Below are 18,619 nucleotides of genomic sequence, written 5' to 3'. Positions count from 1 at the left end.
TAACCTGCGATGTTATGCGACTTAACTTATGATAACAAATGTTGATTTGACAGCTGCTACGGATTGATTCGACTTACTTTGTACGAGTGTACGGGACGAAACAAAATGTACAAACGAAAAGAAAAGAAGTGTTTTATGCGAGGAAACTTATCACTCTGACGAGTTTATCCACGGTGTTTTGCGGGTTTGATGTAATTAGTATGAATAAACAAGTTGTAACGTGAACTTTCATGCGATTTCTGGTTGTCTGGGTGATTCGGAATTCTTCCACAAAACGGTGCTAGTGATCATGCAATTTTTTGAACGGAGATATCTTTGGATCCCGATCAGGAAAATAAAATTAGATTAGAAAATGTCTTTGATGAAGTTGTTCTGTATATCACGGGCCAACGTGTGAGAGGTAAAATATGCTTAAAATTCTTCCACATTCAATTTAAAATGCAGTGGGCTGCTAGATTACAAACACTTTCATCAGGCTACGCTAGAGGTCCTGAATATTGTTTTTCTAATACAGAATCTCGAGTTCCCGATTATTTTAAAACTTGACGTCTTCGTCAGTTATACAGCAAGCAAAGTGCTGACATGTTATGGGAATTATGTAATTCGGCGCCAGTGAGTATTTTATTTTCTGACCATCATATGATGCTGATCATTTGGGCTAACAGTGCTCGTTTTGTCATTAAACGAACTTCTGATGAATACATTGATTATGTTTGCGTGAAAAGACTTTATAAAACGCACAGAAGTTCTTCTTACATAAGGCACCCTATATCTACGCGGTTTACAGGAAGAATGATCTCGGAAATTCTTATGATACGGTGAACCGGGTAAATGGAGATCCGTACACACTTACATTATGTTTCCCACCTCAGAGAAACATTTCGCCAAGAACCCAAGAGTCGAGAATTCGGTTATTTTCAAAATTGAATCTCGAAACATATTCTACGGAGATGTCAGCAAACCGAATTTTGCACAACATAAGTACTGTTCGATTTTGGTAACATTCGTTTTCAACCCCAATGCAAAGGTTTTCATAAATATGTTATGATATAATAATAATTATGTTCATCAATTATGAACTATGTATATAACAAAATCAATGATGTAGAATGATTTTCTATTTCAATATCTAAATAATTTGACTCCAAAACTGAGTCATAAAAAGATCGTTTAATTTCGGAATGCTTTGTTTATAGTAACATGAATGATATAGAATTTTCGCTGCACTAGTTTTTTGTGAAACCTCCATTTTTTGGTACTCGATATCGACTCAAAATCAAATTTTATGTTTACTGTTATTATCCCCAACAACAGCTTTCCCAGGTATTACCCCAGACAAACAGACGTCACACTCTAATCGCTGTCCATCGACCACCTTTTTACTCGCAGCGCTCGCATCGTTTTTGTTCATATTTGACGTTTGCTCACTACCACCATCTATTAGTTGATCGGTCAAACACACCGATTTAGCATTGGGCGTACATGTTCTTGTGACTATGATTTTAATAAAGATTTTTCTAAGTGTTCCGTCTGTATGTCTGTTGGTATTACTGTACATAACGCAATATTACCATGAGCCGATGATCCTTTCAATTATTAGAACATTCATGGAGCGTTGGCTATAATGATAAACCCAAAGAATATGATTATAGTAGTTATCACGTCCAATGATATGGGTGCCCTATTGTAGATGTGGTTGTGAACCTTAGAAGAAAACAATATGCACTCTGTCTCGAAAAACACCCTGAATCCGAGTGGAAATTTTTCAAATTGGGTAAAATTTTCATATACATTTTGATGAGTCAGGAAAGCGTGTGCAAGTTTCTTTGAGAAAAACAAACTGTGTATGACGAACGTATGCTAGTCTTCGTGCGTTCAAAAGTTACTAAGCTCTATACTAGAGATGCACTGACAGCATTTTGAATTTATTTATAAACAACACAGACAATGACTAAAGATCATTGCACGTCTGACATAACCTCGAAACTCCATATGAAAAAATGCCGATATTTATATTTATATGTCCATATAAAAAATCAAAACAAATCCAGCAGTGAATGTCAAAGAGCAGGCCAGTTAATTGAGCATGATATGAGATGGACAGAGAAGAGGAATTTTTCGTGACGTCCCCATGCACTTTTCTATCACATTGGAGGTAATTCGAACAATGTTGTAGTGTGCGTGTCATCCCGTAAGTCACCATAATAGACCGAGCTAACCGGTGACGTAACTTTCATATCGCTTTGCACTAACACACACCCATCTACGTTTTTGTGTAACAGCTTTCTGTCGCCCATTAGATAGGCCTTTTCATTAAACAGGTCCGTGTTTCCATTCTTTTCTATCGGTGAAGGACCGGTGGATACAAGGGACTGTCATTTCCATACAAGACTGTCAAAGACCTTCCGAATCAGTTGAATTGAAACATCTCGTGAAAAGGCCTATTGCTCGATTAGAACCGCGTTTGACAGTTCTTTGATTCCAGTATTCGCGGTTCTCTATATAAACAAATTATGAGGATAAACCCTACTTTCTTGATTTTGTAATTGTTAGACCGTCTTCGGTGTCGTGTACTCGGAAAGTAATTCAATTAAAATATGAATCAAAAGTAAATATGAGAACGAATTTTATAAAATACGTTTATACTGGTGCAGCTGATAAAGAAAGGAAAATAAATATAACCTAACCTAACCGAACACAGTTCTGCAAAGATTTCTTAGGGTTTTTGCAATAGAAGCCAGGAAGTAAATGAATTATATTTGTTTCAAGAAAAATACAACACAGTTTGTGAAGAAAACAGAAGACGCCATAATTATCAATACAGTCAAACCTCCATGAGTCGATGTTCCTTAGCTGGATATCGACTCATGAAACCATAATTGAAACAAAAACAAAAAAACATGGTTACTATGATAATACTTCAATCAGCTTTCCAAAGAATATCTGTTCCATGACTCGATATTTCCATGAGTCGATGATCCCTTGAATATCGACTGGAAGTTTGACTGTAGTTAAGATTCTGAAGTATTTACTTATGGAATTTTCATGCTAAATAGCGCCGAATCAAAAGGATTATTACAACATACTTTAGCCTTGAACTGAATAAACAAATTTGATGAAGAAGTAATTTTCATGACTATGCAATCAAGATCCTAGATATTTGAGTTGGAAATATAGCATACTCAGTAGCACCATCTAGTGGAAGAATTCCGAACCAAGAGTGGCCCATCACAAGTTTGTACTTGATTTACTGAACCATTTAGCTGAAAACGTCATCTTTTGATGAAATCGGGATCCTCAGATATTGGCAATCATTAATATGCATGCTCACTAGTGCCACATGTTGAATGAATTTTAAAACTTGAGGTCCTTCGCATTTAGGCTTTCATCTAATGAAATTTTTTTCCGAAGATGTTATATTTCTTAGTAATGAGGATATCTCAGGATCATTTATCTGGATCAGATATCTGCGTTCTAAAAATTGCATGATCACTAGCACCGTTTTGTGGAAGAATTCCGAATCAAACGGCACATCATATGTTTAGTTCTTGATCTACTAAACAGCTTTGCCGAAGACACCATCTTGCTATAATATCGCTATCCTGAGATAGCCGCGATCAATATACAGTATGCTCATTAGCGCCATCTAGTGGTAGAATTTCTAGTTGGGTGGCCTATCACATGCTAGACCTTGACCTACTCAACACTTTTGTCGAAGACGTCAACTTTCTAGGAAATCGGGATCCTGAGATATTCGTGATTGAAATATTGTATACTCACTAGTGCCATCTGTCGGCAGAATTTCAAGTTAGATGGCCTATAATATGTTAGACCATGACCTATTAAACAACTTTGTCGAAGACCGCATCTTTCTAGGTAATCAGGATCCTGAGATATCTGTGTTTGAAAAATTACATACTCACTAGCGCCAACTGGTGGCAGAATTCTGAAACAAGCGGCCTATCACATTTTAGTCCTTGACCTACTGGAAAACTTTGTCGAATACACCATCTTGCTAAAATATCTAGATCCTGAGATATTTGTGTTCGAGATGTTGCATTGCGAAATAACCACTTCATCGGTTCCTCCGGGGCACAATCCGATGGCCACTGGAAGGTGAGGATGTTTTCAAAGTTTCATTTGTCCACTGACCAATTGGTACCGTTGAACTGAACAAATTTGTCGAAGACATCAATATTCTATCTTGTCTAGTTTTAGATTGACAATCAAAATTGCTTCGCGTGTACTCAGTACACGATGCGACCGCTGGTGTAACTTTTTTTTGAGCGACTGACGGAAAGTTAATAAAAAAAAAAAAAAAAAAAAAAAAAAAAAAAAAATCTTTAGATAACGTCCATTTATTACGTAGCACTTGAATCGGCAATTTTTGACCTCATCCCCCTCCGTACGCTTTTTGTTGAAAAAATTTCAAATTTGTGTGTGAACCGTAACGCTTGAACCTACTCCCCCTCCTCCAGAGCGTTATGTGATTTGTGGCCGTCGCCCTATTTACACTGCGGCAAAAAAAAAACATAATGATTTCTTAAGAAATAGGGTAAGTGTACCAGTTATGGCCATAGTGGTTCCCTATTTCGCCATACGTAATATCTTGAATGCCTTCACATTTTGAAAAATCTTCTGTGTTTAAGCAGTAAAATAAAGGATAAATCTTGATGTTTAAACATTCAAAAAGATTAAAAATGTAAAAGTTATCCAAATTTTGCATATGGCCAAATAGGGAACCACTATGGTCATAACTGGTACACTTTCCCTAATTATGATTTGGCTCCACAACGATTATTGAGCAATTCTCGCTGAAACCAGGCCGCCATCGGCACCCATCGTTAGAATACCAATTTTATGTCACTGATCGCTAGTATATGCTTAAACTAAAGGGTGGTCCTTTCGGTTTTCTCAAATTGGTGGACTCCTTGTATGCCAGCTAGCTAAACAGTTTGCGAAAAAGCCCATTTCTGATAAATCTTAGGTATTTCTTCACGTGATGTGTCTCCTATTTCCCTGAGACCTATTCATCTGAGACTAAAATATTTTGGCGGCCATTTTGTATTTGGCCGCCTTCTTAATTTTATTAAGAAAACCCGATTTTTCATCATTAGCGCACCGCTCGTTTAGAATTCTGAGGTTACTATCAGAAAGCTGAGTAAAAACTTAGTAAGATAGGCTACAAAAACTAGGTAAGCAATGGTATTTACCCTATGAAATGAACGATTTTCTAAATTATTTTCAACGATTTTGACGAATATGGCGAGTGCAATCTTCCTATATCTAAAACAGACATTATTAAGATCGAATGTACCTTGTTTTTTCCAGTTAGAGGTTTTAAAATATTCTATCGGTGATTTTTTTCCATACATTTTGTTTGTGCGTAAGAAAAATGATTTTCATGGTCGGTATATGGAAAATAGCTAAAAAGTGGAAAAAATCAAAATTTCACCGAAGGATTAAAACTTTTCGTTTATGAAAATATAACCCAAATACTGAAAAAATCCAAGGTACATTCAATTTTTCCCATTTTAGAAAAGGTTAAGTATTCATAACTATTGATTCATGGAAAACATAAGTATTTTTGCCTCAGTGTAATAATGCCTTCAGTGCTGTTTTTTAGCTTTAAGGAGGTCGGGTCGAATATCTAAGGGGGCCCAGAATGTTGAATATGCAAGAAGAACATAAAATAAGAAAAAATATTTATATTTTTTGTAAATCTTAGTTTATTTTTCATGCCCGAGCTAGGATTTTTTCTACAGTGGGTCTAGCGGGGTCTTGGTTTATGGAAATCGCAATAATAGCGATTTTCACAAATTTCAAAACTGATTTTATTTCTTTGTGATTTTGTGAGGTATCGCTGTACATCAGCATTATTCGTGAATTTTAATTTTCACTACGGAAAATATCCAATATATGTGAATTATTATTCCAGTAAAAATTCCTTAAATGATTATTTCAACGAACTCACGTGGAATATCACTGTGATTCTTACACGAACTTTACCCAGATACAACAAGTTCTTGGGAGATTCCGCTGAAGGAATTCATCAATCAATATTTACGTACTTTTTCAGTACATTCTACAAGTGCTCCCTTACCAGATTTCACTGAGTACATCCTGGGATTCCGACAGAAAATCATTTACGATTTTAGTAGTTTGTATTCAACAGATTTTGCCTAGAGTTTCTATAGACTTCCTGAACTCACCAAAAAAATTCTTGATGAGTACTTGTTTTAAAATTATGAATCGTGGTTTACGGCCAACCAGCCGAGTGGAAGTTTAACAACTATATTATCAACAATTACACTGTATTCGATTGGGTATTGTTGGGAATATGCGATTTCTCCCAAACGGTAACCGCAGATCCAACAGCATTTTCAAATCATCCCATGTTTTCTTTAGAATCTTTTAAAAACCATTAGGAGGTTGCTCCTTCGCATTCCAATAAAATTATCTTGAAAAAAATATTGCAAAATTTCTTCCAAATTTCCTTGTGGAAAAAAAAATCACATTACTAATCTATCTAAATAAAAATGGTATGGTGTTTGTATGTCACGAAATGGCTTGAGAACGGGTCAACGGATTGATGCAATTTATTCACTGTTGCACTCCACACTCCACGACGTGAAAAATCGGGAAAATCTCCGGAAGAACCGGGAAAACGGGAGAAGACCAAGGTGTCATTTTGTATGGGGGCTTTCTTGACGTTTCCAACAGCCTACTTGATGGCAAGACAAAGTTTGCCGGGACCACTAGTTATTTACTATATTGCTGTGTGCGTTTGAAATGCAAATATCAAATGCGGGAACACCAAATGCGGTAAGATTTTTTACATGAAATGCGATGTCAAAGATAGATTTTTCTTGCTAGGACGGCGGTGATTTTTATAATCGTTGCTAGGTGTCCTTTGATTGTTTTGTGTTACCGCATTTGGAGGACGATTAGTCAAGATTTGCATCTCAAATGCAAACAGCAATATTTCTATCGCGAACTGTTAGCTTAGCTGTTAGCTGTTACTTTAACGTGAAACATCTCGGATTCCGAAGATGCCCCTTCTCACGTTTTCAGAGGCACTAAACTGGAGAAGTACTAGGCAAACGTTCCTGATCTTCTTATTTTAAGCTTTCTGCTAGTGCACAAAGTCAAAATAAAAAATGCACTGTTGTTGGATGCTTCTATCGAAAGATTAGTGCCTTTGAAGTTTTAGTGCAAACGTTGAAGTATGATTCCAAACTGTTTCACTTTAAGCACTCCTCCGTGAAAATAAATTTAAAAATCCGAGAACCTAATCATGGATTTCTTCAGAAATTTGCTTTATTGTTTTCCCTGGGATTTCGTCCTTTGATGCTTTCGGAAAATTCATCAGAGATTTATCCAAGTATCCAAGTGCTCGCGGCCGTGCGGTTAGTGTTGTATTTTATTTAAGAATTAAAGTGCATCGTGTCATGCGGTGTGGATTCGATTCCCGCGTCCCGTGTCTGTGTTTTTTTATTATTGGAAGTTGGTTTTTTTTTTCATTAATGCTATTTTTTCTGAGAATATTTTAGAAAAAAAAAAAAATCAATAGGTTTACTAATAGATTTTTAATTCATTCTTGAACTCCTACAAAAATTATCTGCAGAAATTCTATTAGATATGTTTTTTTTAATTCTAGAAAATTCCTCCAGAAAGATTACTGAATGTTATTCCTGGGATTATTTTATAAATAACTTCTGTAAATCCATCCAGTCTCCACTATTGTTTCAAAAATTTCCTAAAGAATTCCTCAATTAATTTCTATGGTTTATCATTACAAATTTCTCCACAAATCACTTCATATATTTTCCAAGTAATTCTTCTTAATTATAGATTTCTGGAGTAGTGTATAGAAAATACTTGGAAGAACTTCTAAGAAAATTGAAAATTCGGAAAATTTGATTTGAAATGATTTTTGTAGGATTTACTATTCAAATATGAGCATTATACAATGGACAATGATTCGAACAGTGCACTGCAGTGGTGTTAATAAAGATGGATTTATGGCAGACGATATTAGTACGGAACATATAAGAAAGACTTTGTTGGAAACACATTGTTTTCTTATTAATACGGGTATTACACACGACCTTTAGTAAAACTATTATAATTGAACTGTAGTAGAATTCGTTAGGATTTTAGTTAATGTCTTTAGAGTACCTTTAACTTCAACAAAGCGCCAGTCATGCGAAGGAAGAAGAAACTACAAAATGTTGAATCTTTTCTCTAGAAATCACCGGATGATTCAAACCTCTGTAATGGAGAAAAAACAACAAATTTCTCAAACAATTCTTGAATCTTCTTTAATAACTCTCCTGAAACTCTAGCAGAATTCTTCTGGTTTCCTGAGAATTCTGCCAGAAAGTCTCTAAGCTTTTGACTCCGATCTGAGATTTCACAAGGACCTAATCCCAGAAAAGTTATTCTGACAATTTACAAAACAATTTCTCCAGAAATGTTTCAAGGTTTTGAGATTTTTCACAAATTTATTTATGAACATCTTAACAAATCCATGTTGGAATTCCTGCAGATATCAGTTATTTGGCTATTTGTTTTCTCCACAATTTTCTCTATCACTATGCTAATTTGAATCTCCATTGAAGATTCGAATGCTAATATTCAGGGCATGTTTTAAAACTTTTTCCAGATATTTCTTGTATATTTTGGAATTGGAAGCAGAATTACCTTCAATTCCACTGATAAATTTGTTATGTATTTCGAATAGGTACCGTAAGGGAACGGCGAGAGTACTTTTTTTTTTTGCAAACGTATTTTGGAAAATAATCTTGAGGTCTTTTAACAAACTTCGCAAAAAATTTCTAGTAAAATTGTCTGGAAAAGCTTTTGAAGCAATACAGATCCAATTTAATGATACATCTTTTAGCAAAATATCTCGGTACGAGATCTTTGTACAGACAAAGTGATAACAGAAACATAAATGCGCATTCTTGAAAAAAAAAGTAATAATTTTTCAAATTACTAACAGATGACGATGAAAATCTAGCACACTTCTAAAAAAAATAGATATGTTATGAAATGTGTTAAATTTTAAGAAAAAATGGTTGTTGTTTATGCTAATATATTCTGTGCCACATCTCTCATGACATTGTGTAAAAAATGTATTGAAAATACATTAACAAGCATTTGAGAGCAAATACAAAAATCGAAAAAAATCGGTTTTTAAGGATCTCGTTTTTGATTTTTTTTTCTTTCCACACGTTAATGGTAATATCGAACGATTGGAACGAATTGATTTTTTGGGGATTGGAAAAGTGTCTTTGCATATTTTTATAGTAACGGAAGCAAAAAATGGAACTGTATTTAATTACCGCTGTACTTATATGACAGAGCTTTAAAAGTCGATTATACAAAAGTGACTTTCTAAAACCGACCATATTCCAATAATTGAGCATTCTTAGAGCAAAACTTATTTTTTTGAAATCCGTTTCACGTGCTGTTTGAAGTAAACATATTTTCCGATAGAATGAGCCTTACGTCCTATTTTGTTTTATATAAATTTTGTTCAATACAAACCATCGAATCTTCAGAAGACACTTCAAGGATGTAATTTTGTGTGCGATTTTATTGTCTATGCTTTATATATCTTGTTGTTTTCATATTGAGACTGCATATTATTCAATATTTTTTAAGTTGCTTCAATAATTGATGACATGATGAAGATTTGCATGAAAAACGATTTTGAGCATGCATGAGCATGATTGACCGCCCGCAGTTGCTACTCCGTTATTGCAAGAACAGCTGTACTTACACAGGGAACCAACAGACACTACTCGGGATCAGTAGCATCCTCAATGTGTAAGTACTGGTGCTCTCATTATGATAACAAACAATACCGGCGCCTGCTGTGTCCGAATGCAAGTCAATATGACGATGGAAGGGAAATATTGACGTGTTACTTGCTTTATAGAAGCCGAGGAGTCCTCTGCACTTCCACAAGAAAACATTGGGATATGGGATATGGGAAAGGATTCGTTTTGGTAAACGATAAAGATATAACAACCACATATCTCGAACCGGACACGATTGATACGGATTCCGTCGCTCGCCCACGAAGGAGCATGCAACAGATTCAACAGACCAATTTCTACTGACGCACATATTTGTTTTTTCGCAACCGCACACTTCGATCTTTTTTCACTCGCACAACGCGAACCGGACACGATTGATGCGGATTCCGTCGTTCGCCCACGAAGGAGCATGATTTGCATGAAAAAAGCTTTTGAAAAGATAAACTATGCTCTGAGATATACCGTTTTGAATGTTTGTGACTACTGTTCAATGAAATGGTTTTTGTTTCTGCTAACATATTCCCCTTATTGTTTCGATTAATCGAATATGAGAGACATTCTGTAGCCTGATACACATACGTGACTTATGGCTAGAATAACGACATGCACTATTTTTGTTGGATGGATCGCTTATAATTCAGTAGATTTGTCAAATTATAGCTTTTTATCTGATCAACAAGTCATATAAAGTAATTATGTTTATTTTAAAAAAATTGCTGCCCAGCACCAGTAGTTGCTGTCGTGTTCCAGTAGTGCATCAACTGATGGAACCCTACAGTAAAAAGATTTTAGTGGCTGTTCCGAAAAAATGTTAAACCTATGTAAAAATCAACTACAGTGGCCAAAAACAAAGCGGTGCAAAAATCGGAACCCTCTTTTTTCTATTTTTAATAATTGTTTTTCAGACAATCATTATGATGTTGTTACATCATTTTATATGCAACCATATGTCTGCTAGACTTCGAAAGGGTTTATTCGAGACAGATTTCCGTAAGGTAGAACTATGCAATGAATCTTTCGACCTGTAATGTTAAATATGACCGCCGTTCTGCATACTTTAAATGTCTTCAATGATTTTTTATAAGCTTCATGTATATAATGTGTATGTACGATTACGCTACTTTTCCCCGAATGTCATTTCCCGAATGCCAGTTCCCCGAATGACCCATTTCCCCGAAAAGTGATACGGTTAAAAAAGGTGCAAAAATTGTCTCTAGTGGCAGGGTGGTGAACTAGAAAGAACGATAAGCAATCAAAAGAAGGGGACATTTGATCATTTTCGACTAAACACATATTGTCAAAAATTCTGAGGATGGTAAAACTCGAAAGAACCGCAAATCAAATAAAGAAGGGTGCATATTTGATGACGGTTCGTTCTCCACCATCAAATGCAAAATTTATGACAGTTGTGAAGGCTAAACATTTTTCGGGGAACTGGGCTATTCGGGAAAACGGAGTATTCGAGCAACTAGCATTCGGGGAATTGGCGTTCGGGGAAAAGACATTCGAGGAACCGACATTCGGGGAAAAGTAGCACATCCTGTATTTTCGACCGATCTAGGAACAAATATCGCATAAGCGACATTTATCAAAAATTAGACATTCCCTCAAAACAAAAGGTCTCTCCAGGATGCAGTTAGGAAACTCGTAGACTCAGCTTGGGATACCCAGAATATCGTAAGGAACAATTGGATCATTTTTTTGGCTCGTATCCTTGATTATTTGATTCTTGATACGGTACGTAGTACACTTCAACCGGTGCACCAGTTGGATGTTGGATAGTTTCTCAGAAAATCGAACGTCTTACAGAATCTCTTACAAAATGGAACGATGCTTCAAATAATCAACACTGATAGGTTAATATACACACTAATAATACAAACAAACACAGTAAGGTAATTTTTACTTATATCACATTATATATTTTCGTATTTCGCTTAATTCACAACATTGAATGATTTTGCTTATATTTTTCGAAGAATTTCAGGTGACAGAATGTCGCTCATTTTGTCACTAAAAATTCGTGTAAGCCCAAAAAGATACTGGTGGGAAATCAATTTGTATAGTTTCTGTCAAAATTATGGATTATATGTTGAAACTTCTGAAATTTACATGAATTACGCAATTTATTTAATGAATTACATAAAATTTAAGAGACGGTTGTGCTACTTTTCCCCGAATGTCGTTTCCCCGAACGCCAGTTCCCCGAATATCAGTTCCCCGAATATTCCGTTTCCCCGAATAACCCACTTCCCCGAAAAGTTTTTGGAACTCATAATTTTTATACCTTCATACATTACAGGGTGGTGAACGTACTGGTCATCTGATATGCACCCTTCTTTATTTGATTGGCGGTTCTTGCGAGTTTTATCGTCCTAAGCATTTTTGACAACATGTGTATAGCCAAGAATGTCCAAATACCTCGTTCTTTTGATTGTTTATCGGTCTTCCTTATTCACCATACTGCCACTGAAAACTATTATGGCGCCTATTTGAACTGCTCCACTTTTCGGGGAAATGGGTCATTCGGGGAAATGGCATTCGGGGAAACGAGTCATTCGGGGAACTGGCATTCGGGGAACCGACATTCGGGGAAACGACATTCGTGGAAAAGTAGCACAATCTTAAGAGACACGACTTTTTGCTTCATTTGTTTTTACTATTGCGGTATACTTTTACAAGCGCAATGCATGTAATCCCATAATGATGAGCTGAAGAGCCGAAACAAAATTTATGCTGGAGACAATGTTTGTGCTTTTTTTCGAGCGCGTTGTGTCAAATCTGAAGAAAAGTGGTTTTTATTAAGTGTATCTTCCGGTAGACTCCAGGGGGCTGGTCACACAGTATGGCTGCCTAAGAAAATATTTTGGAACTTCATTTGAGCTAGTTATAGTTATTAACGACGCCATGAAACGTTGTAAATACATGACAATCCCTGAAGTAAATTAGCTTGTACAGGAGCACTAATAGTTGCTTGGATTTCGGAGAATATCGACGAAGATGGTGCTCTGGAATGTGGTCGGTGTGAAATTGGCCTATTTTTTAACGGTCTGATTTTTTTGTTACTCAAAAATACAATTTTTTATTGTGTTAAAAAGTGTTGCCAAAATCGGAGGGTGCCAAAAATGGAATCCCTCTGTATTTTATTTGAAATTCCTTACATCATTAGCGCTCAAGCGATTTTATGCTCAACAAATTTTTAATTTTATAACTTTTTCATAATTTTCCACAATAGTAGAAGTTGAAATTTTTCCATTGGCGCCAAAAGATTCTTTTAAGGACGTTTTGTTATTATGTTATGGAAATTTTAGCTTAGGTAATCCACTATTTGCACCAGCACCCTAGAAATATATTTTTGGGGTAAACAAATGATGCTACCATAGAGGGGATGAAGATACCAAGTTGAACTATTGAATTTACTAATCAAAGTCTCATATCTGGCCACATATTTTATTGTTGTTAAATTTACTTTTTGCAGAAAATTGTATGAAAAACTGCATACAATTGTATGGAGAGACTTAAGGGCCATCTCTTAACACCGCATCATTCACAAAAGTCAAGATGAATAATTGATTGTCCCTGAAGCTTTTGTATTCTCTCTTCTGATGGTTCTCGTCTAAGTGTTACGGTTCCTTGTAAGTTCCCGAAGGAGTCGGGCTTATCTCTGATTTACACCCCAGCGGAGTGCTTTAATAAGGGCCCAGATAGCCGTAGCGGTAAACGCGCAGCTATTCAGCAAGACCAAGCTGAGGGTCGTGGGTTCGAATCCCACCGGTCGAGGATCTTTTCGGGTTGGAAATTTTCTCGACTTCCCAGGGCATAGAGTATCTCGTTCCTGCCAAACGATATACGCATGCAAAAATGGTCATTGGCATAGTAAGCTCTCAGTTAATAACTGTGGAAGTGCTCATAAGAACACTAAACTGAGAAGCAGGCTCTGTCCCAGTGGGGACGTAACATCAGAAAAGAAGAAGAAGGAGTGCTTTAACCTCTGCTGATGCCACTCACTATCCCGACTGCACAAAAAGTTAATTCTGACAATTTATTGTACTCACTGTGCTGCCATATACATGCTGTGCGGCGGAAGTTCAAGAGAGAACCCTTCGTAGACTGCTAATCTTCTTGCTCACGAGGGAATATTAACCCTTCCCTGCTAACTGGTGCTAGAGTATTTTGTATAAGAAAGTGCTTGAACTAGTTTTTCTGTATATTCGTAAATCATTTTTGAAGTTTTTTGTTGTTATGAATATTAACGTAAATTTCTTTAGATTTTATTTTGAAATCTGCTCCATAAACATAGAAAAGGGTTAACGGTTCAGTAGCATGCCTTCTTTTACCACGTAGCATTTTTTTTTGCCGCATCCAATTTAACAAGACGGAAATGAGCTGAGAATGAAAACGACCAATAGATTAACCAATAAATTAGATCCTCTTTCGTTCGGCTGCACAGATGGGTGCGCTGCTGCTGTGCTGCATACCAACCAAGGTGATGTATTTCCCCAAATTAATGACCGAACCGTACCTTGTTGATGGATGGAATTAATTGGGAGGCATTAAAGATTGGAACGGAACGGTAAGCCATCGTCGTCGACGTCGAACATGAATTGCAAGTGAGACGTAAATATTTTAAACATTTGGATCATTAATTCTGCTCTTTGCCGGTTGGCTGACCGGGTACTTGCTTAAGCACCGCATAATTCCCTCTTTTAGACACCGCATTCGGATTATCGGGCTAACCTAATTAAGTGTGTATGTATGTTTACGCCGTTCCGCTGCTTGCTTGGCGCTTCGGCAGTGTTTGCGGTGCTGATTTATGGAAAGATTCCGACGCGCGCCATCGGTCCTTTTATCTAATCAGCTACACTACTTTTGGCGTGTAAATGCAAGATTACAGTATAAACTAATTATTTTCTTGTTTTTGTATTTTTTTTTCCTGTTCCAGGTGGGCGATTCTGTGCTTGCGTTGGAGCAAATCGGTTCGCCGGTTGCTGAACAACGACCTAAGTGGCGATCCGCACGCAGAGAAAACCGAATCGTCGTACAATACGCTGTTCCAGTTGGCCGCTTGGGGACTTCCGGCGCTGCAAACTGTGATTGTGCTGGTGGTTCGACTGGTCGATGCGGATGAACTGTTTGGTAAGTTATATTTAGAACTACTGTAATCCGGAAGGGAGTGGGTGGGTGGGGTCTATTTGATAACTGTGGAGTAAAGTAATTGATAAGTTCGGAAGTAAATGAAAATCTTACACTTTTCAACTTCAAGGTGTAACGTCAAAGTATTGAAAATATTTCAAGAGTTTACTCAGAACATCCGCGAAATATTCAATCAGAATTCCTATAGGATTTTCTCTTAAAATTACATAATTACTCCTCAAAATATTCTACCTAAAAGTTATAGTGGCTCATGTATTTATATCATTAATTCGAAAGAATTTCTTTAGGCGATATGTCAGAATTCGATGAAAACCTCAAGATGTTCTGCCAAACATTGATTACACAAGTAGAGTAAAGAATTAGCGCATTTTACCATGCAGATAATATCGGTCGGTTCAGGATCTTTTCGAAATTAAAATTTCCTCGACTTACTTGGGCATCCATAGAGTATCATTGTGCCTGCACTGTGGGCGCACTATGGGCAGTTTCCATAAAATATGTTTCCTATGTTATGTGAGACACAAATTTGATGTTCTGTTTTCTAAACACAAGTTTTCTGGACAAAATTTTGAAATGGCTCTATATTGAAAAATGAGTTTTATTCCTAATGATGCATATAAGCGTATTATGCGATTCACGCTGCGAAAACCATTATAAATATTAGAACTCCATTATAAATATTAGAACTCTATAAACTATAAACTATAAAAAATGTGGAATATTAGAGATTATCACGTTCCGATTTTTTCATATGTGTTTCGTTCGTAAGGAATGTACCAGGGAATAAACTGAAGAATGTTTGGGAATGACCGAGTTCATTTTATTTTTGATAATACTGTCGACCCCGTCATATTTTATGTATTATCTTTTATCTCTCTAGGTACTAGATAGCATTGCACAGATTATAGCAAACAGTCATTGATTAGGTCCTGTTCCAAAGTTCCTGCAAAATTTAACAATCTATTGAAAATTTTGGAATTTTCATACAATACGTTTGTATCGAGTAGGAGGGAAAAGGACTGAAATGGCTGACAATTTGAGAAACTGCTGATACTGGATGTTCCCATGTCACGCACGTTCCCATCCCAAATTTGTTGTGATCTTGATCTTTCAGCAGACACACCTTTTGACTTCTCTACATGGAGACCAAAATGTTGATCAAGAGTCTCAATCAATCAATCAATTCAAAGCACAGGAAACCGTAAATAATCATTACAGTTTGCTAAACTTTCACAACATAACCCCACATTTAAGGTGAAGATGAATCGAAGCCAAACTTCAAATTTTCAAGAGCACAAATCTGGAGAACCGAACACCCGTTTGAGCTGAAAACTTAATCGATTAGTCACCGCCAGCTATTTTTTTGAGGTTTGGCTTCGATTCATCTTCACCTTAATCGCTGATTGAGTGTGGCCAAAAATGCAAGAAATGAACCTTGGCAATAAGCTCTCAGTTGATAACTGCGGGAGTGTTTATGAGAACAGTAAGCTGAGAAAAATGCTTTTTTAAGTTGAAATGTAGTGCCATAAAGAAGAAGAAGAAGCAGAAAGATGAGGATAAAGAAAAATAAAGAGAGTTTTTTGTTGAATTTTACTTAAAAAAACACATTCCTTCCTTAACCCTTGTAGTTATTTTTCCAAATATGACCCATCCCATGATGCAAAACACATTCATGTGATTATTGTTTTAATATTTCATATTACATTTATTGAATTTCTAGTCAATAAAACAAAAACGATTTATCGCATAATCATTTTGAGTCTGCAATCAAATTGCTTTACGAACTTATACGAATGAACAATCTTAATGCTCATCACAACTCATATACATCAATACTGTGCATTCATATGATAAAATTGTGAATCACCCTGACAAAACCGCAATTTATTTTTAAAATTTGATAAATATGTTTTCTAAGAAAATTATTCCGTTTTTGTAATGGTTCTGAAAATTGTCGATGTTATAAGCATTTGAACATTTGAAAAATATCAAAGTTCTTTCTAAAAAAAATCATGTTCTGATATCTGTAAAAAAACTTTCGGTATACCTATGAATAATTGGTGATTTCTCTTACTTTAAGTATTTCTTTCTTTAGCGTGTTTCGGGTTTTTGAATTATCGCTCTTGTGATTCTATATGTTTTTCTACCACATATTTCATAAACACTCTAAAAGCCGCGCATTTTCCAAAGGAAGCTTCTCTCTACGCCTGCTAGAAGTGTAAGAAGATCAAAACTGCACTGCCTATAAAAGCATAACTGTCCCATTTGGATTTTTGAACCAACACCTTTTTTCATTGCAACATGTATAGTTTAGTATATGCTTTACTATGCATATCAAAATATCCATACTTCGTTTGAAAATGTTGCGGAAAAACATGTGCAGTCCCATATTGAAAAATAAAGGCATAACAATCTCTATATGAACTTTCAACCCAATTAGCACCTGCAAAACGTGAATTGTGTTCTAGTTTTCATTTTTTACTGATCAATAGAAGCAAAATAAGTAATCTGTGCGGTGGTGCTAATCATTTCATGGCGTGCAGAAATGTACTTGAAAATTATGAAAATTTGTATGAGAAAACAAACATTAAACTTTGAGTGATATTCTCTCAATGCCTACTTTTTAAATATGGGACAGTTATTTCTTTATGGGCAGTGTAGTAGCTATTTCAAACTATCTGTTTAAGTGAATATTTACAACATTTTTTTTAAATTGTTCCATTTTTTCTCTAAAACTACGTGGGTGCTTGAAATTGTCTGTTAATTTGGGGAAATATTTTTAAGTTCTTTTTGATCTGTTGAACGGATAAACAGAGCTAAAATAAGCTTTATTTACACGCTTGACATTTTTGAGAGATTATCACTTATTAAATAAAATAAACTTGAAGTGTATATATGAATTAGTTTTAAAGTAATCATTGTTTAAATTTTACAAATTAAGTTCGTCATAGTCCTTATTGTTAAAAATATTGAAGAAAAAAACAAGAAGCCCTTAATTAAAAAAGTTAAAATATTCATGGCTAAATTCTTTACAAGTCTTTAGATCACATCCATTAGCAATGAATTTTAGCCTGTGGCAAAAAAAGATTATGGAATGTATTAAGTTTTGTTAAAAACCGAATATATATTTTTCGAGGTAGTCGGCACATTTCCTCGAACTTAAATAGGCAATTTTTATTTCATTTGATTTTTCTGAGATAGCTTTGAGCAAACTTTTGAACAGTGTATAAAGATCTGTATAAAATAATATGATTATGCTGTATATTCCATTCTACGTATACCTTGTGTTTGCACTGATTTTTTTTATTTTTTTAAACACTCTAACTTTTACATACTGTTTCAATGAAACTACAAAACATGTTGCTCTGATATCCCAAGAATATCTGCATAACAGTTACTATGGAATGTTGTATGCGAAAAACTTATCAGAACAATATTTTTTTTCCCTGATTATTGGCCACCTGATCGCCCATTATTGTGGGGAGTGCTTTTAGAACAGTAGGTTTAGACCCGTCCCTAAAAATTTTGGTTGAATTTCCGGAGGATTGTTTGGAAGGTAGAATTCAAAGAATACAGCTTGAAGCAAGTACGCTTATATGTTTTTTGTTTAAATCATGAAGGAAACTATTCAATCT

The 18,619-nt window shown here is 35.6% G+C and overlaps 1 protein-coding gene across 1 annotated transcript in view; it reads left to right on the top strand.

Moving 5' to 3' along the window:
• LOC5570422 (frizzled-4) overlaps positions 1–18,619 on the top strand; it is a 151,834-nt gene that overhangs the window by 80,647 nt on the left and 52,568 nt on the right. The window contains exon 3 of the mRNA XM_001659083.3: positions 14,773–14,966. Within this exon, the coding sequence (XP_001659133.3) occupies positions 14,773–14,966 (194 nt within the window). The remainder of the gene's footprint in view (positions 1–14,772; positions 14,967–18,619) is intronic.

Source organism: Aedes aegypti, chromosome 2 (genome assembly GCF_002204515.2).
Source record: "Aedes aegypti strain LVP_AGWG chromosome 2, AaegL5.0 Primary Assembly, whole genome shotgun sequence".
NCBI classification, from domain to species: domain Eukaryota; kingdom Metazoa; phylum Arthropoda; class Insecta; order Diptera; family Culicidae; genus Aedes; species Aedes aegypti.
Note: the sequence above shows the minus strand (reverse complement) of the source record. Positions and strands in the feature narration are given on the sequence as shown.